Source organism: Callorhinus ursinus, unplaced genomic scaffold (genome assembly GCF_003265705.2).
Source record: "Callorhinus ursinus isolate GAN/ISIS: 27379988/994484 unplaced genomic scaffold, GSC_fseal_2.0 scaffold10, whole genome shotgun sequence".
Lineage (NCBI taxonomy): Eukaryota > Metazoa > Chordata > Mammalia > Carnivora > Otariidae > Callorhinus > Callorhinus ursinus.
This window is the reverse complement of record NW_027397072.1, coordinates 61,104,011-61,124,552: the sequence shown is the minus strand read 5'-3', so window position 1 is coordinate 61,124,552 and position 20,542 is coordinate 61,104,011. Positions and strand designations below refer to the sequence as shown.

The following is a 20,542-nucleotide window of genomic DNA, read 5'->3' as shown; positions in this document are numbered from 1 at the left end:
AAAATGTTTTCCCTTAATTTGCAAATTTAATTACCCTCACAAAACTTGGCAATGATTTTCCCATGTGAGATTGTCTACATAAGCTTTTTTAAGTTTTGGTAGAACTTCCCAAACTAATAATTAGAACTATACTTTTGAGGTTGGGGTGGGGGGGTGGAGAATGGACTAGAAGGAGAAAAAGTAATATTTTTCTCTTTTTTTGCATCTTTCCAAAGATTGATCTAGTCTTTGCAAGACTGGCAATTCAAACCATATCAGATAATTTAGATCTAAGAGACGACTCTCGACTGAGAAGCCTTGATATAAGGTGTATTCGCAGCCTAAATGGTAAGCTTCTAAAAAAAAATCTCAGATATCTGCTTGAAAACAATTAGACAAAGAGATCTTTTTTGCAGAACTATTAATGGACTTTTTAAGGGATTGGATTAACTCAGTTAAAAACGATGTGATTTTCTTTATATAGATGATCTGACCACATTTAGGCATTTTAAAAGACATGCATTTATTTGAAACGTTGTTTATGTTTGTAGTAATGGTGCGCGGACTTAATGGTCTCAGGACCCCTTTGCGCTCTAAAAATTTATTGAAGACCCCAAAGATCTTCCATTTATGTGGAATCTATCAATAGATTTTAGATTTTATGTAGAATATCTGTCAATATATACCATATTAGAAATAAAAACAATTTTAAAGTATTTATTTCAAAATAAGAAACCCATTCTAAGTGAATATAAATAGTTTTTGTGTGAGAATGGCATTTTTTTTTTGCATTTTTGCAAATCTCTTTGACTTAATGGGAGATAGCTAGATTCTCCTATCTGTTTTTTCAGTCAATTTCTTAAAATGTTTTGATTGAAGCACAGGAAGAATCTGACCTCTTAAAGATACATAATTGGAAAAGGGAGGAGAATTTTAATAGCTTTTTCAGAAAATTGTGGATATTCTTTGATAATACAGCAAAGCTTGACCAGTGACAATATCCTTTTTCTTTTCAACAGCTTTATTGAGGTATAATTACATGTCAAAATTTGTTTTTAGGTGTACAATTCTGTAGTCTTTACCATATTCAGAGTTGTGCACCACAATCCAATTTTAGAACATGTTCATCATCTTCAAAAGATCCCTCTTACACATTTACAGTCATTCTCCTTTCCAACCCCCAGTCCTAGGCAGCCACTATTCTACCTTGTGTCTATAGATTTGCCTTTTCTGGACATTTCATATAAGTGAGATCATGCAATATGTGGTATTTTGTGTCTGGCTTTTTTCACTTAGCATAGTGTTTGTGAGGTTTGTCCATGTTTGTAGCATATATCAGAAGTTTGTTCCTTTTTATTGGTGAGTAAAAGTTTTTTTTTAAAGGTTAATTTGAATATCAGATCTAAAACCACATCAATTAACTTTTTATATTCTTACATTAAAATCTATGGGTCTGTCTTATTCTTTGAATGGATCTTTTACCTATACATGATTTTGTACTATCAAGGCTTAGTCAGTTGGAAATTACTGGTTCACAAAGTTATTTGGATCTTCAAAATGTTAACACACATTTCATTATAAAATATCCAGGAAAATCACATTCATTAGTATCACCACCAATCTCATCAGAAAAGCCTTTACATATTGGAAAGCTCTCAGGCTTACAGTAGCAGATACTAGTTGTCCAAAATTCTAATTTTTACCAAAAGCTCAAATTTTATTATTGGTAACAAGTTTTGTCATTTGTTTTCCTTGAAATGAGGGACTCACTTTGTTCATTTTTTAGGATTCTTCTAAGTAAAAATGGTGTTCCTTAAAAAAAAACAGGTAGCTCAGCTTTCTTTAAACTTGCTCAAACATTGGATGGGCTCCTTTCCTGTTTTCTAACTTCAAATGTGTGGTGGTGAAGGTAATTGTTTAATAGTACAATTTGTTGTTAAAGCTTTGGTACTAGCAGTTTTTACCCACCACTGCTTTTGCACCATTAGTGCAAATGTTAACACAGTAAAGAGGCAAAGTTTTATTGTTATTATAAAAATAGGTTTGACAAACTTAAAAAAAAAAAATAGGTTAACCTAGCATTCCCAAGGGTCCAAGACTGCACTTTGAGAACAAAACACTGGCTTATAGCATCTTTTGTTTTATCATTTCATTTTTATTGTACTTTCAGAGTACAACAGTAAATCCCAGTATTTGTGAAATAAGGTGTATGTTAAAGCAATAACAGTTTTATAAGTTGGGGACATTTGATTAACAGTAAAGATAAATGGTGAAGAAAGCTAAAGATACTCAGATCCATCTCTTATTTTAATATTGAATCACATTACCCATGCACTTTTTAATTCTTTAAAAGCAAAGTAATTTCTCATCTATGTGCTAAATTTCAAATACATAGAGAAAATGGCCCACATTTTATTATCTTTGATAGTTTTAGCATTTGAGAGTCTGGAAATTAGAAGGGTGTCTGAATTAACTAGATTTTGTTGCATAATGAAAAATGAATGCTTTATCTTTTTCAGGTTGTAGAGTTACTGATGAAATTTTGCATTTAGTGCCAAATAAAGAAACTTTTAGACTCACGCTAAGAGCAGTCAAATTATGGGCAAAACGTAAGTATCCCACATCTTTTAAGCTTGCATTATAAAATTACAATTTTCAGTTGCTAATGATAGGAGCACATATGGAAACTCCTGAGCCTATTAATTCTCTTGGGGATTGAGGTCCAGTAGATTTTGGAGAATCCTGTTTCTTTTTCAGGTACAGTGGTTATGGTGCTCTTACGTGTGACTCTACCTCCTTGTTCCTTGGTTGAAAACTAAAACCTCCTGACTTCCCATCTCAGGTTTTAGCCAAGCAGTCAGAATGAGTTAGAACTGGAAGAATGAAACCCTCCTTGTTCTTTTTTTTTTTTTTTTTAAGATTTTATTTATTTATTTGAGAGAGAGAGAGAATGAGAGATAGCACGAAGGGAAGAGGGTCAGAGGGAGAAGCAGACTCCCTGCCGAGCAGGAAGCCCGATGTGGGACTCGATCCTGGGACTCCAGGATCATGACCTGAGCCGAAGGCAGTCGCTTAACCAACTGAGCCACCCAGGCGCCCGAAACCCTCCTTGTTCTTCACGTTCTCTGTGGGCAGGACCATCTTATTCATCTTTGTCTCCCCATTACCAGCAGCATGTAGTTTGTAGTAGGTATTCGGTAAATTTATTAAATGAAGAACCTACAGTGATAGTTTCAACTTTTTTATTTTTATGTTATGACACTTTTCTAATAAAGCCTGGAACTAATATATATACATAGCATATGGTTCATAAAAGGCCCAATCCTGAGCTGGCACAGCTCATTTTCTATTATTTGTAACTACATTTAAGTAGTGCTATACTCCTGGCACCAGGTTTTACATAGTCTAAAACCATACTCTCCAATAAAACTTTTTGTGATGATGGAAATACTTCATATCTGTGCTATCCAAAAAGTAACCATGTGACTATTGAGCACTTGAAATGTGCAACCAAGGAACTGAATTTTAAAATTAAATTACAATTTAAAATTAAACAGTATCTCAGAGAAGTAAAAGCATATGTCCACACAGAAATTTGTACACAGGGTGCCTGGGTATCTCAGAAAGTTAAGCATCTGACTCTTGATTTGGCTCAGGTCATGATGTCTGGGTCCTGGAATCAAGCCCTGCTTTGGGCTCCACACTCAGGGGAAGTCTGCTTCTCTCCCTCTGCCCCACCCCCACTCTCAGACACTATCTCTCTCAAATAAATACATCTTCAGAAAAAAATTGTGCACAGATACTCATAGCATTCTCATAATCGTCAAAAAGTAGAGACAACCTTATGTTCATAAACTGATGATACATCCATAATATGGAATATTACTTGGCAATAAAAAGGACTGAAGTAAATTCTATTTATATGAAATGTCCAACACAGGCAAATCTATAAAAGATAGAAGACTAGTGCTTGCCTAGGTCTGGGAGGATTGGGAACAAGTAAGAGGGGAGTGACGTTAAAGCTTTCTCTTTGGGGTGATGAAAGTGTTCCAGAATTGATTATGGTGGTGGTTACACAACTCGATGAATATACTAAAAGCCATGAATTTTTAACCTTTTACATGGATGAATCCTATGCTGTATGAATGGTATCTCCATAAAGCTGTTACCAAAGAAAAAGCTACATGTGACTTGTGGCTACCATATTGGAAGTACACATCTAAAAAGATATTAGGCAAGTAGGATTTGTCCTTGGGTTCAGTTACCTTGTATAGTCAGGATAAAGTAATTTGCAAGAAAGGGATATCAATTTTTCTTTCCTTACAGATTGAATTAAATACCATGTCTTGTCAATTCTTAGATGCATATTTTACACATTGAACATATCTGAAATTGACATTTTGTATCTTTTTTTCTTGCTTGCTTAGTGGGACACAAAGTAATGCTGTATTATGTAATTGAGGATCTAATAGGTTTGATGAAATATGGTAATACTTTTTTATAGATTGCTGTAAGAAACAATTTAAGGAAATGAGTATCAATGGTGTATTTTACCTTATGAAGAGGTATCCAAATTCTGCAAAATACTGAAGTTAGTCCAGCTTTACACTTGATTTTAAAATGCCCATGAGTATGATTACTAATGAAATGTTTAGTCTTCCTACTTGTAGACCCTCCAGATACCTTTTCTCTTTCCTTTCATTTCCTTCTCAACCATAGCTATTGAAAAGGGGGAAATTCCAGTTTATATCAGTAGAGCCCAGTTGGGCAGTCAGAACTGAGGCAGGGAACTGAGGTGTCTGTTTTGGCGAAGTTGGGGGATAAGATGCAGTTTATGGTTTACTAATAAAACTGTGGACCTAGCATGAAGGGATGCTTATTGATTGTATAGTGTTATTTCCAGAGGGGAAAAGTTAACTAAGCAACAGTCTTAGGAACTAAGTTATCCTGTTCCTTATAGTTGAATGTCATGGATAGTAGATCCTAACAATAATGAACAAATACATTAATTTTCTAGGACGTGGTATTTATTCCAACATGCTGGGATTCCTTGGTGGTGTCTCCTGGGCAATGCTAGTTGCAAGAACTTGCCAATTATATCCAAATGCAGCAGCTTCTACTTTAGTTCATAAGTTCTTTTTAGTTTTTTCCAAATGGTAAGTATTCATATGCATACTTTAACTATTTACTAACTTCTGCCTTTATGTAAGTTTGTTTAGCAATTTAAGAGATACACACAGACTTTTTCTGTTGTCTTAACATTCCTTTTAAAAGTTTAAGGACATCAAATTTGAGACAATGATGAGACACCAGATGGCGCTTTCTTCTGGGTTTGGGAGGGGTCTGTAAATGTAGGCTTTTAGCTTGAGAGTGGTCGCAGTAGATTTGGCTCTGATTACTAGCTACATATAGATTAATGTCTCATATGTAAAATGGAGGTGATAATCATAGCTACTATATGGATTTATTAGTATTTTCAGTAAAGTTAGCTCTTGCTGCTATTAAATTATCAGAGATAAATCCATGAAAGCAAATAGAAGGGGAAAGCTCAATTTTTTTTTTTAAGATTTATCTATCTATTTTAGAGAGTGGGGGCTAGGCAGAGGGAGAGAGAGAGAAAATCTTAAGCAGGCTCCATGCCCAGTGCAGAGCCCAATGCTGGGCTCAGTCCCATGATCCTGAGATCATGACCTGAGCTGAAAACAAGAGTCAGACATTTAACTGGCTGAGGCACTGAGGTGCCCCTGGAAAATTCAGATTTAAATTAGCTACAGCTTAACAGGCTAAACAGTATTTTCCCTTTCAGAAGACACATTTAAAATAAGCAGCTTTTTCTTTTGTATACTTCCTTCCCTTGTGCATTTGTTTTTTTCAATACCAAATACCCATCCACAATGTTTGCTCTATGAAAATTGAAAAGAGAGTCTGATGATTTTACATTCCATATAGTTTCCGCAGTGAGGTCCTATGTGAATTAATTTGCCTTATTCATGTTAGGGAGTGGCCAAATCCTGTGCTGCTGAAGCAACCAGAAGAAAGCAATTTGAATTTGCCTGTTTGGGATCCTCGGGTATGTGACTTATTATTGAAATTAAACCTTTTAGGAAAAGGACAATTCTCTAAACTGTAATCTAAAAATAATTCTTATTCCTGCTCATCTTCCTTCGTATAGCTATAGTTCTTTCCTTCTACCTGCTGTGTTTTTTGGTGCAGATGATTTGTATCTCAAATTCTGATCCAAATGTTATGTCATTAAAAATCACCCATATAAGAATAGATGAATGGGTATATCAACCAAAATGTCAGAATCCATTGTTAAAAACTGTCTTATAAGTACTTAGTTATTACTAATAAAGTGCTGAAGTATATAAAAGATTTACTTTGCAGAGCAATTTAGAGCAGACTCGTGGTTCTAAGCTAGCATAACTCTCACCTTGCATTTTAATTTGCTTTTAGAGTGAGTGCTTATTCCTCTGAGTTACCTGTGGGAAGTTACCCATTGAGCAGATGCAGAAAGGATTAAGAACCATTGGATTAATGATGCTTTTTGCAGCTATGATACTGTATTTTCCTGGTTCTAAAAGACCATTGTTTATAAGATGCACCATCAGTTTAACAGCTTTTCAGAGGAAAAAGAAACTTCTACAGAGTTGCCTTTGAATATCAGACATATCTGACTTCAGAAATAAGTGTAGCTGGGGAGAGAAAATGTACTTCTTAGAATTGAGGAAATGTAGTATTAAATTTATATTTCATATTCTTCAGACTTTTGGGGAAATGAAGTGAGGACAACTGAAATAGGAGAATAGATCAATTATTCTGCTTCTAATTTCACAGGTAAATCCATCAGATAGGTATCATCTCATGCCCATAATCACCCCTGCCTACCCACAGCAGAATTCTACGTATAATGTGTCCACCTCAACTCGAACAGTAATGGTAGAAGAATTTAAACAAGGTAAACATGTTGGCCCTTTCCCACGAATTTTTGATTTACAACAGTATTCTAAAGTGCAGTTATGCCTATTATTTCTAAAAATTCTTTCAAATATGTATGTATTCTTTCAGTAATTGGTTTTCCAAAATATAATATTAAGTCCAAAATGGAGTCAGCCCAGTCTGTTTGAAATTGATTTTTGTGTTCTTAGAAATAAATTTATTTATTTATTTATTTATTTATTTTTACTCAAGAGTTTGGTAAGGTTAGAGGTTTGGGGGTAGAGTGATACAGGAGCTTTAACAAAATAGCCAGTTTTCAAAATCAGTCTCTCTCTTGTTTTTAATTTAGGTCTTGCAGTCACAGATGAAATCCTTCAAGGGAAATCAGACTGGTCCAAACTACTTGAGCCACCAAATTTTTTTCAAAAGTATAGGTATTTGAAATTTTGCATTTTTTGTGTGTGTGTGTATTTAAAGAAGAATGTTAAACTTACAAAGTTAATATATGATGGGTGACTGTTGTCACTTATATTTCAAGTGAGGTAGAGAATAGGTTAGCAGAAATCCTAAATGATGAGTTTGTGTATTCTAGTAGTATCTAACCCAGTATTAGTGGTTTTTGTTTTTAGTGAATTGTTTTTAATTGTAGGGTCTAGAATTAATTTTGTGAAAAATCAGAGCATGTTCTAATTTTCATAAGCTGTGTGTCTGCATTGGTTCTTTTGTTTAGTAAGAGAAAGAAAGAAAAAGTAATGTTGGAAAAGCAGACCCTAACAGTGTTTCTGGCTTTTTCCCCCCCCCCGCCATTGTTGCTAAAAATTCTTCATAGACATTATATAGTATTGACTGCCAGTGCATCAACAGAAGAAAACCATCTAGAGTGGTAAGACTAATATTCAAGTTGCGTACTTACTTTGTGGTGATAAGATTTTTATGATGCTTTGCCATTTATAAAACATTTTATCCTTAAAATTATTAAATAATATTGGTGACTGTTGTACATGACAGTGCAGCATCAGTGTTTAAGAAATGCTGTCAAATTAATGGTTCAGATTTAGAAGTAACATAAAATAAGGGTATATGTATATTCTTTGCCTTTTGCCACTTCTCAGATTTACACAAAATTGTGAGGCATTTTGAATGATTCTGATACCTAGCCTCTTACAGAATTTTCCATCCTTGCCATCATGTTTCCCCATCAAAACTAGAAGGAAAAGACATTTTTTATATTCTTTTAATTTAGGAGAGTAGTGGCATAAAAGCTTCTGTCAGCAGATAAGAGAGGTCTTTTTGGTCAAGGAGCAGTGCATTCTTTATAGTAAATCCAAATTCATTGCCTCTGCCTCCAGTGTACTGATGTCCCTAACTATCAGGCAGAAGCTGTTAGGCCACCAGAAATGGTTGTGCTTTCCTCAGGTCTGACCTCCAGAAAGGGAAAACACAATACTGTCTTATTTTCACTTCCAAAATTTAGTGCTTATTATTTTATTGATAATTAAAGAGACACTGAAAAAAATCCTGTCACTAAAACAGAATATTTCATTTGTAGGGGCACCTGGGGTGGCTTAGTTGGTTAAGCATCTGACTCTTGGTTTTGGCTCAGGTCATGATCTCAGAGTCCTGGGATCAAGCCCCTCATTGGGGGGGGCTCCATGCTCAGTGTGGAGTCTGCTTATTCCCTCTTCCTCTCTTTCTCCCCCACTGACACATGGGTGCTCTCACTCTCTTTCGCTCTCAATGAATAAAATCTTAAAAAAAGAATATTTCATTTGTCTAGATTGGAAATCGGGAAACTATGGTCTGGGCCAAATCTAAGTTTGCCACATGTTTTTAAAAATAAAGTTTTATTGAGGGGACACCTGGCTGGCTCAGTCCAACAAGCGTGTGACTCTTGATCTTGGGGTTGTGAGTTTGAGCCCCACGTTAGGTATAGAGATTACTAAAAAAAAAACTAAAAAATTTTTAAATAAAAGTTTTCTTGAAATACAGTCATGCTCACTCATTTATATATTGTCTGGCCTCTTTCCTGCTATATGGCGGAGTTGAATAGTTGCAACAGAAACTGGCCCACAAAGCCTAAAATATTTACTGTCTGGCTCTTGATAGAAAAAGTTTGCCAACTTCTCATTTAGATAACACTGAGCAGTAACTCGGTGTTCCATATATGTGCTGTTGAAGCACACACAATTATAATATGTAAGCGTTTTCAAGTGTTTGAATAATGTAAAAATGTCCTTGTAGTTATTCTAATTAATGAAATCATTGTAAGTTAATAAAATAGCTGACAGTAGTCACATTTCTTAGAAAACAGAGTTGCAGAAACCTGATGAAACTTTCATGTTTTAGTCGTATCTGATCTGAATTTACTGAAACTTTTTTAAATGCAATATCTAGTACCAATTTTATGAAAATATGAGCATGTTTATTATGAATTAGGTGCTAGATATTAGTGCTTTTTTTTCCCCACGTTATTTAAACATATCTTAGCCTTAGCGTATAGACATAAGATTTGAAAATGAAAGAACCCAATTAACCAACAGTTTTTGTTCATGCTCAAATCATGACTATTTTATGGTCTTAATAGGCAGGAGAGTTTAGATCAGGAATTCACTAAATAGAGCAGTTCTTTTAAATGAGGGGAAGGAGGAAACAGAAATTGACTTAAGTAACTTGTCATTTACTTAAATGGTATTTTAAACAGTCACTAATATATTGGACTAAATATTTTAAATGAACATGTAAGGCATCATACCTAATATGCCTTTTGGGTTACTTAGATGTAGTTTCCAAATTTAATATGGAAAAATTTTGTTCACTGTTCTATTTCAGGGTTGGATTAGTAGAATCTAAAATTCGTGTGCTTGTTGGAAACTTGGAACGAAATGAATTTATTACTCTTGCCCATGTAAATCCCCAGTCATTCCCAGGAAATAAGGAACATCATAAAGAGTAAGTTAATTATTGATGAATATTATATTTCTTAAATAATGTTATTTGACAGTATGCATTGTTTAAGATTATTTGAGCATGAGCGGTCATGCATTAAAACTAGTACATACTGTGTTGGTAGCCCACAGAGCCCAGCAGAAACTCCATCACAAAATTTGGAGCATCTTTTAAGTAGATTTTTAGTAGGTTGTTCACAAAGCCATTTAATCCTCTTTGTAACAACACATGATAACTGATCAGTGCTCTTGTCAGTTTTAAGAATTTAGCCAAACCATTGCAGTTTGTATTTATGCTTTCATAGAAGCCAAGTTTGAACTACCAAATGATATCTGTAAAATTGTAAAAAAAGTTAATGGAAACTTAAAATTTTTATTTTATAGCAACAATTACGTATCAATGTGGTTCCTTGGAATAATTTTTCGGAGAGTAGAAAATGCAGAAAGTGTTAACATAGACTTGACCTATGACATACAGTCGTTTACTGACACAGGTAAGACTTCGTCATCATGGAGCCAGTGGTTCTCAACCTCGGCTGTAACATGGTATCATCTGCCATGGATCTGGCTGGCTCTATTTTTCAGTTGGTTAAATGAATATGGTACATTCATATTATGAAAACCTATGCTGCTATTTAAAAAAGTAAAGGCATGGTGAAACCATCTCTAAGACATTAAGTGGAGGGAAAGTTGCAGAACAGTATGTATAGTGCACTACCATTTCTATAAATAAGTAAAAAAATACATATATATGTGTGCATGTTTGCTTATAAATACATTCTTTGGAAGGCTATATAGTTTTAAAAAAAGAAGCTGGCAGAACTGGTTGCTCTTAGGTCAAGGAACCAGGTGTGTCTAGGGGATGGGGCGAGGAGACTTCACTCAGTGCCCTTCAACTGTTTTGAGTTTTGTACCAAATGATGATATTATTTTAAAATAGACGAATAAAGAAACCTATACAGGTGATTTTTATTTTCATCGTGCACAGATAGCACAATCATAAAGATGACTTGGCTCTTACATTTTTTTACATGTACTAACAGTACAGCTTGCTGGTTACGTTTCAGAATCAGTGAAAGAGTGTCTTTCACATCTAGCTCCCTAATGACACCTTTCTGGAATATCTTAATGTATCTCTTATAAATTTGGAGTTGTCTTAATCTGGAATAGTGTATATTCATACTATTAATATTTTTGGCTTGGCTCTTCTGAGTTTTCTAAATTCTTCTAAACTAGCTTTCACATTTATCATGAAAATGCAGATTCCTGTACATCACGTCAGCACCAGTGAATCCCCCACTCTGGGAGAGGAGCCAGAGAATCTGCAAGTTGAACAAGTACTCCTGGTGATGCTTCTATAAGCAATCTGGAATGAAAACATAAATTTTTCCATTCTAATTTGGGCTCATTTTTCCAAAAGCAGGAGGTTGGGAAGCTCTATTATAGATTTATAGAATATTCTTCTCTAGATAAAGATACTGAGACCCCCAAGAGATTAGATAATTTACCACATGTCACAGTAGTTACTGGGCAAAAGAAGCTTCTTATCTGTGTCTTCATAAGCTTTTAATCTAATTTGGTATTCACAGTTGAACATTAAATAATTTGTGTGTTAATAAAACTTTCTTACAAGATGTGAAAAGCACTAGTAGGGACTCTAGGGCTGTGTGTATTTCAATCTCAGCAAGTTGTTCGGGGCTGTTGTGCATCATTTCCCCACCTGTACAGTAAGGAAGTATTTCTAGATAGTTCCTAATGGTCTGACATTCTATGATTAGTGTAGTAAAAGAAGCTTCGTGGAGAAGAGCTCAAATTGCATCTTGGATATTTAGTATAAGGATTAGTTTAGACTTGGGTAAGTAATTATGAGAAAGATTGCCTTTTGGGAAAATAACAGAAAACAGGATTTGGAAAAAACTTTTTTCATGCATTTATTTTGTTAATGAGATTGAATTATTAGAAAATCTTAGAAGTTGGATATGAGAAAACTAGTTGGTACTTATTTTTTTAAGATTTTATTTCTCTAGAGAGCGAGCTCGCTCGCATGCATATGCACACTAGCAGGGAGGGGGTAGGGAGAGAGAATCTTAAGCAGGCTCCACACCTGACACGGGCTTGATCTCATGACCCTGAGATCATGACCCGAGCTGAAACCAAGAGTCGGATGCTTAACCAACTGAGCCATCCAGGCACCCCTAAATGTTACTTAAATAGGATTGTGACATGGTGAAAATGTTTGAGAAATAGTTGTTCTATAAGCAGGGTTGGTGTATGTGTTTGTGAGATTTTGGGGAGATACCAAATGTATGCATTTTAGAGAAAGAAAACAGACCTCCCAGTTCAGGAAGAAGTTGCCCATTTAACATATTAACATTGTTACAGTGTACAGACAGGCAAATAATATAAACATGCTAAAGGAAGGAATGAAAATTGAAGCAACTCATGTTAAAAAAAAGCAACTTCATCACTACCTTCCAGCAGAGATTCTTCAGAAGAAGAAAAAGGTGAGTTTATAATCTTAACTCTCCAGTGTATGGTTCCATTCAGACGCAGGATCCTGGGACCAGATTTGCACTTTTAACAGCTCCCAAACCTATTGAGTAAAAAGGAAAGAAAGATACAATTCAATCTAGAACTAAAATCTCCCCTTCATTAATCACAAAAGATAATTTATTTTATGTACTTCAGAATTGAAACCAGTAATTATTTTCATTTGCTTTTTGAAATCCTAACTGCTTTCCCCCTCTTTCAGCAAAGTCTTTCTGATGTTAGTCGAAGTTCAAGTGGACCACAGTCCAAAAGATCATCTCTAGATAGCAATTGTTTGGATAGCTCCAGGGACACTGATAATGGAACACCTTTTAATTCCCCAGTGTCTACAAACAAACCTTCCAAGCCGGACATTCCTCCTTCAGGAGAAATAGAAAGGTCTGTATTTCAGAATTTTCTTTTCATTCTTCAGTTTGGGGATGATGTAAACTTTTCTGTACCTTAGCTTAATTATTAATATATTTTATTTTACCATTTGCTAGTCATTTGAAATACTTGACAATTTGTTATAATCCTGTGGGACATGGGATAGGCTTATGAAGATGTAGGATTAGATCAGTACACAGAAATGCACAGGCTTTCTCTTTTCTCACTTTTTACTCAGTCCTCTACCGTTCTTCCCCTTTTCTCTTCCTTCAATGAAACGTTAAAAGTAGGAGCACTTGAAAGAAATAATCCTGAATGTTAAGAGTGTTTTTAAATAAGTAACACAAATTACTAATGATAATTCAAAACTTTTAATAGGAATAATGCTGAGCCTGCTGCTGTCATTGTAGAAAAGCCACTGAGTGTCCCACCAGCACAAGGACTATCTATCCCAGTCATTGGTGCAAGTAGGTATCTGCACTTTTGTTAGTAATGATTTTACTACGTATACATTTAATTACTAGAATTTTTCTTTCCTTTTCAGAAGTTGATTCTGCAGTAAAAGCTGTATCACCCCCAGCTGTGTGCACCATTCCTACTGTAGTAGGACGAAATGTCATTCCTAGAATCCCAACACCACACAACCCTGCCCAGGGACAACCACATCTTAATGGAATGTCAGCTAAGAATGTTACACACAAGAGATCCCATTCCCCATCCATAGATGGGTCTTCTAAGAGGTTGAAAGACATAGAAAAGGTAAAGCTACAACCTTAGTGGTAATTCTGTAGTTCTTTTTTTTTTTTTTTTAAGTTAAACTAGCACTAAAGAAATTAACAATTCTGCATAGCTGTCTTAGTGCTCCTTTAGGATTTGACTGTTTAAAAAGAAAATTTGCCCAAACCCTGAAGGAATAATACTGATTGTTCATCCTAAATTCAAATCAGTAACAGATCTGAAAACTTGAATGATTGGTCTAAGTTTCTCCTTGACTTACAGAAGTCATTATTGGTAACTAATCATATTTATTATGTGTTATAATGTTGATGTCTTCTGCCTCCAGTAGGTGGTGGTAAGACTACTTTGTTATCATCTGAATTGATTTAACCAAAAAGATCACTCCAATTGTAGAAGTTAATGGTGGCAGCTGAATTTAGTCTAAATTCTTTTCCCTCACCAACCCATGTTTGCAGTAGTTTTGATGAAAGCCTTATCACTAGTTTCTAAGCTTATATAGATTGTATGGTTTTTATAGGTAATAATAACAATTCATTTTAATGTTTATATTCTAGTTTATTCGACTTGAATCAACATTTAAGGAATCACGTGCTCCTGAAGACAGAAAAAGAAAAGCAATGGTAAATATATTAATAGTGTGCCTCAAAATATTGCTTTCAAAGAGCCATGTATCAGGAAAAGTACTATATTTGAAAGTGGATCAGATTAGATAGGTCTGTGAAGTTTGGGTTGTGTGGTTTTTTTTTTTTTTTTTAAAGATTTTATTTATTTGAGAGAGAATGAGAGATAGAGAGCACGAGAGGGAAGAGGGTCAGAGGGAGAAGCAGACTCCCTGCTGAGCAGGGAGCCCGATGCGGGACTCGATCCCGGGCCTCCAGGATCATGACCTGAGCCGAAGGCAGTCGCCCAACCAACTGAGCCACCCAGGCGCCCTGGGTTGTGTTTTATTTTGTGTCGAAATAAGCGTACAAAGGAAAGAAAGTTTTCATTTGTGTATAATTCTGTTTTTAGGATGCCATTGGAGGAGAATGTATGCCTATTCCAACTATTGATACATCACGCAAGAAGGTAACAAAGTCATTCATAGGTGATTTACAGGTACAAAAAGTGTAAGATCCTTGCACTGAGTGAAAGAACAGGATGATAAGATTTTGTCCCTGTCCTCAAAGACCAGCAATACAGTTGGGAGTTGGGGTAGAAATAGCAGTGTCTGGTCATTAAATATATGTACCTCAGAAGGGAGGAAAAGAGGAAGTAGTTTAAGACTTCACTACTTATTCAGATTATGTTCAGCCTTTGTTTATTTTTAAAGAAATTTAGTGCTCAGCACAGTAATTTCTTACCAACACTTGATAGTCTCTTTTTGTTGTACACCACTGCTTACTATCAAAACTTAGGCTTAGTACTTATTAATATTTTGGAAGAGCCAAATGTTTCGGTATTCATAGTAAGACCTTTAAAACATGAGCTAAAGAGCCCCTAAATCTCAATTTAAAAATTTATTTTTCAAAGAATTATCACTGAAACTAATAATATGGTATTATTAAGCATGGGAAGTTAATAAGCAGGTGCTCAAAAATCAGCCTTGTGTATATATATATCAAAGACAGCCCTTCTCTGAGAGTTTACATGGCTTGTTTTAACCCCCTGTTAAAGAATAAAGTACTTGTCACAATCAGCTGTCACACTGCCAGGTTCCTCACAATGTACTGGCCATTTTAAAAACAAATAGAAAGTATCATACTTTCTATTAGTTCTAGAAGTCATAAAATTTCTTTTAACATAAAGAGTGGTTTACAAAAAATATGGGTGTATAAACTATAAATGATAATGGAAGAAAAAAGTTTGATATGGATATTAAGTACAAAAGCATGAAATGACATGCCTGGGTCTGGCTTTAAAATATTTCAAGTATAAAGGACAAGAATATAAACCTAACAAATGTAGCAAAATTTTAATAATGTCTTGGTTGTGGCACTGAAGTCTTCATTGTCCTATTCTCTACTTTTATGTGTCTGAAATTTTTCATGTGTTTTGAATGGCCGTGGGTAGGATACAGGTTTAGCTAAGGTAACACGGGAGGGTAATTAACTCTGCACACTGCTGCCATCACACACCTGTCTGTAGTTTAGAGCTCAGCATTTGCCTTCACTATAGAGTCCTCTTTAGTATCCTCAGAAACCCTCATCTAGACACCCCTGAATTTCACCATCACTGAAAAAAACTGGTCTGGGTACAAAGTCAGTTTTCCTGAAAAAAGTATCTCACAAGTGGGGTTTACAGTGTTCTTCTCCATGAATGTATTACAGAAACTAAATGGACATCCAGTTTTCCTCTGTACCACATCCATTTTTCACTTAGCACTCCAAGAGTTTCCTGCTTAGTGACCCTGCTCTTCCTACTTCTTTTTACCATTGCCTTTGAGGAGGACTATGTTCTTTTGCATTTCTCAATCCAGAAGTGGCAAGTAATTTAACAAAGTCCTTTTTCCTATACATACACTTCTCCCACTTGGACCTTTTCCCTGTACCTCTGCTTCTCACCTCCAACTGTATAAAAAAGTCCCCAAAAGAAGGAAATGTCTGTGAACATTGGAAGAAAATATCTAACACATGTGAGTGTCTAAGAGCTTAAGGGATTTGGAGGAAAACTCAGTTTGTGACTGATTTACTAGTTGGGACTTGATAATATATATTTGCTTTTCCTTCTTTGTTTCTACTCCTTTTTAATAGAGACTACCCAGTAAAGAACTACCAGATTCATCATCTCCAGTTCCAGCAAATAACATCCGAGTCATCAAAAATTCCATTCGACTGACCCTTAATCGGTAAAAGCAGTGCCTCCTTACTTAAGTGAATATGCAATCATTTAGTGGCGTAGATGCAGCCACTCTTTAAAATAGAAGTGGCTGTCGTACATAAGATGAGGTGAAAGTTTCAGTCATCGGACTAACGACCTTGAAGTGGTTTTTGAACTCTCACACTTTGACCTGCAGATGCCGTAGCATTCTCTCATTGATTGCTACGTACACGTCTGTGAGGATCACCTGCTATCAAATTGTCATCTGCAGTATTAACGGCTTTGCGTTGGAGGTTTTACTGCCTTAACTTTCGATGCTTGTTTCTCTGTTGTGGGAACCAGTTCTTGGCTCTTTGGACACGGATAAAACAAGTCCTGAACTTTTTTTTTTTTAAGTCTTATGTTATAATCATTGTATAGAACTGAAAAAGTTGAAAACACACAAAAAAAATTGTCTTGTAATTTTTCAAATGTTAACACATTTACTTTAGCATTGAAGCCACTTTGTGAAACCTGAGATAAATGAATGTGAGGTATCTTTTCTGCTTTCCTCATTTGTGTAGATGTACTTATTGTCTATTCTGTTGTTTTAAATTATTTTTTTCCAGAATGGCACATGGAATATTTAAATTTTTATTTTTTTGTGCCTTTCTGTCCAAATGTTGCATAGTTACCAGGGAGGATTAGTCCAGTGATTACATAAGAGTTGGGCACCATAAATTCTCTATATTTTGCCTCCCATGGAGGCCTTTGAAATGCATCTTTATTAAGAATCAAAATATAACCAAGATACTGAAAGTCAGTATGTGAATGGTGAAATTGTTACATATCCTAGCTCATGCCATTCTTGTTAGTTGACTGGTATTTTTTACTGAGGAGCAATTCATTCCAGCACCAACAATAAGATACCTTGAAGTATGGCAAACTTGTATTTTTGAGGTGTAAAATTAACTTGGCATGGTAATTCTTGGCCATTACTTACCCCACAACTTCAAACAGTTCATGGACTAGGCATGCAGAAATAAGCAGTGGATTTTACTGAAACCTAAAGGCATTTTTGAATGACATTGTTACCAACCATTAATTGGCTCAGGACCTTTGTAACTTTTATTTAACTATATGAGTTGTCTTTTTTTACACTGCTTTTTTCAATGCATTTCTTAATATTTTTTAAGTTTCATGAATGCATGCTCAGTTTATTAAAATCCATAACCATGTAATTCTTGTAATATGTTGATTCAGTGTTTTGTAAATGAAGTCGTATGTATTTTCAGAGTATTTTTGTATGTACTGTAAGATACCATCTTTTCAAAGAGAAAACTTTAAAACCTTTACTGTCTCTCTTTAGTCTAATTTTTTAAATGTGGATTATGCTTGAATTATTCTTAAGATGAAAATGTATAGATTGGACAGCCAGGAGTGCTAGTATTTATTACCTTCTTCAGCTTTTCACTCAGCAATTTAGTAGGTTCTGGTAGGAAAAACACAAAATGGTACATTTGAATAGTGCAGGGAAAATACTTGGTTGTATATTTTATAGGACTCATTGGGACTCATTTAGCCCAAGGAATAACAGTCCATACTCTCTTGCGAGCCCCTTACCACCAAGTTGAAATGCTTGGAATTCTGTCAGAGAGCAGTATCCTTCACCCATGCCTGTTCCCTGATCCCTAGGTTTCCGAAATGGAAATTCTAGCATTTAACTCTTACAAAGGAAAACTTAGAAGAGCAAGGAAAAAGTAATGATTGTCCCATTATTCACTTTTTACATGGCAAAAAACAAGAATGAAATCCTATAAACCCAAGTTGTAGCTCGGTTGGAAAGCTCTTTTGGCTCTTTTCCTTTATTCAGATATTCCAAGACTTGTTCTATAAATACTCTTCAAGCAAAAGTAAATGATTATGAAAGGACTAAATAACTGTCACCTGACTTCAGACTTTGAAAAATTCTTAAGATTTGAGTAAATTTTATATATGTGATATGTTTGCATTTCTGTGTTTAATAACCTATTTTCCCCTTCGATTATCAGTCTTCAGGGTCTCTAAGAATTCTCATGTTTACCCTCCTTTTTAAACAGATTCTTTGGAATGACTAGTGGAGTTTTTAATAAAAGAAAGCTACAGGCTTAACCCTGTCCACCAGTATAGTCATTTTCTCTTGTTTTAAAGGTCCATTCAGCATGGGGTTGAGACATAGCCAAATGGTTCAGTGTTAGACACCTCGAGGATCTCATTCTTCAACCTGTTTGGTAACTGGGGAGTTGATGAGATGCTTTTGAGATGGCAGGTTTGATCAGAAATGAAGTGTTTCCTATCCTAAACAGTAGGTAGAACTTTCAGTACATTTTGTGACTAGTAGGAGAGCTCCATTGTATTGGTTCCAAGTAAGTAAAAGGGGAAGTTATGGTCTGGGATCGTATGTTATGTTCAGAGGCACTAAATGAAATGTTACTTCGAGTTTGAAACTATACCTAGAAATATATTTTATAAAGTCAAATAACCTCCAATATGTAGACATACGTTCATTTTCATAAGGGTATTAAATTTTAATCTCAGTGTTCAGGACTGGCTCTGAAGAATAGTGTATATCAAAGGAAAATAATTGCTAGCTTAAATCTGAGGGGCTTAACTCATTTGAGGGGGTACCTGGCTTAAAACCTTGTAAAATTGGGGCAGCAGAATGGATTTTAAGACCATTGGTGCTTACAATGGGTGTCTTAAGGCAACAATCCTGACTACAACAGTCAGTACTTGACTACAGTAGCAATAAAGTGAAGATGGACAGTGTCCACATGGGCTAACCTTATTCTGTGTTCCTCAGCTTTGAAGTAGGAATTCGTAACTTGGGGATCATGGGCCTTTGGGAGAATCCTTTGCAAGTGTATATAAGAAATTTTTATTTATATGCATTTTTCAGGGGAGGGGGGAATTCACAAATTTCATCAGCTTTTCAAAGTGGTTCATGACCCTTTTTAAAAAAAAGGGGGTGATGGGGCATTGTTAGGAACCACAGTTTTGCAAGACTGAATAATCCCAGACTCCAAGGTTTTTTCCGTAAGATTTTTCTGTGGTACATTTCTAAAAATGTACTATGGCTCTAACTAGTAAAGTGGGCTGTTGGAGGAATCTGGAACACCAAATTTCTCTCTTGAGTTTCTTTATATATTGCAGATGAACCTTAATCAGTATTTAAAAAAAATATTTACTATCGAATTTATGAATGTCCTCATGTTTACTTAGATCCATTAACAGGGTCAGACTTTTAACAAATTTCAACCTAAGATTGATCAGAGTAGAATAGCTTAGAATGATCATTGGAATCATTAAGGGTCCTAATCCTTTGATTTCAGTAGCATTAAAGTTCTCTCTTGTTCCTTCATGTTTGTGGTTCAGAGCAGAACAGACTGAACAGACCAATAAATAGAACTTTAGTTTTAAAAAATAATATGTGTGTGTGTGTTTAAATAACTACCTATTAAATCTCCCAGAGCTTAGAATTTAGGTCATGATGGTAGTGATGAGTAGTGCAGATGATGGAAGAAAACAGGTCTCAATAAATTCCTTTGGATTTTTTGAAAGAACTGTACAAGATCAGATCCTTCCCAAATTCCCCATTTTTTCTGGATTTTTCTGATAAAATTTTATATTTGAAGTTAGTTGAACAGAAGATTATCATTGGACTTGCTACAGTTTTTAAGCTACTGCTGCATTTTAGCAAAGACTTACATAATTACCTTATAAAGTACTTAGGAGATCTTTGAGGTACATGGTGCTACATCACTCCACAGTATTATGTAAAATGAATGCTGCAGCTGCTGTTCCTTTCTAGATAGCTATTTGTGTAGTTCATACTAATATTTCCTGCCTTTTATTTGGATTGTCTTCTTTCTTAGTTGTACACACAAGCCTCGCTTGTCTGGAATAAGTAATCAAATAAACTTGCTTTGCTAAATAGGTGTTGATGATTGATATTATTGGGGAGTAACTCAAGATACCTTAGTTATTTCTCAAACTGACAGCCCATTTGGTCATTTACCACCCAGACTCTTTCTAGCAGATAATGGTATCCAGTATCTGAATATGAAAGCAAAGCTCATAACTCAATTTGTGTCACCAACATTAAACATTAACAAGCAGTAGCACATGGTGGCATCTGCCTTGAGTACTGGGGGCAAAATCTGTCACTCTGGTCAACAAAAGGCAACCAGAATTCTCTACTAATGACT

The 20,542-nt window shown here is 35.2% G+C and overlaps 1 protein-coding gene across 3 annotated transcripts in view; it reads left to right on the top strand.

Moving 5' to 3' along the window:
- Positions 1 to 20,270, top strand: part of PAPOLG (poly(A) polymerase gamma) — a 32,422-nt gene extending 12,152 nt beyond the window's left edge. The window contains exons 7-22 of one of the 3 annotated variants that reach the window (XM_025868663.2): positions 216 to 327; positions 2,499 to 2,588; positions 4,997 to 5,135; positions 5,977 to 6,049; positions 6,817 to 6,937; positions 7,268 to 7,352; positions 7,748 to 7,801; positions 9,748 to 9,867; positions 10,248 to 10,357; positions 12,246 to 12,367; positions 12,616 to 12,791; positions 13,158 to 13,246; positions 13,324 to 13,538; positions 14,072 to 14,137; positions 14,529 to 14,585; positions 16,250 to 20,270. In XM_025868663.2, coding sequence (XP_025724448.1) covers positions 216 to 327; positions 2,499 to 2,588; positions 4,997 to 5,135; positions 5,977 to 6,049; positions 6,817 to 6,937; positions 7,268 to 7,352; positions 7,748 to 7,801; positions 9,748 to 9,867; positions 10,248 to 10,357; positions 12,246 to 12,367; positions 12,616 to 12,791; positions 13,158 to 13,246; positions 13,324 to 13,538; positions 14,072 to 14,137; positions 14,529 to 14,585; positions 16,250 to 16,348 — 1,728 coding nt within the window. In that variant the 3' untranslated portion in view covers positions 16,349 to 20,270. Of the gene's footprint in view, positions 1 to 215; positions 328 to 2,498; positions 2,589 to 4,996; positions 5,136 to 5,976; positions 6,050 to 6,816; positions 6,938 to 7,267; positions 7,353 to 7,747; positions 7,802 to 9,747; positions 9,868 to 10,247; positions 10,358 to 11,125; positions 11,290 to 12,245; positions 12,368 to 12,615; positions 12,792 to 13,157; positions 13,247 to 13,323; positions 13,539 to 14,071; positions 14,138 to 14,528; positions 14,586 to 16,249 lie in introns of those variants that run through there. The other 2 variants (XM_025868664.2, XM_025868665.2) reach the window with 2 other exon arrangements.
- Positions 20,271 to 20,542: the final 272 nt, after the last annotated feature.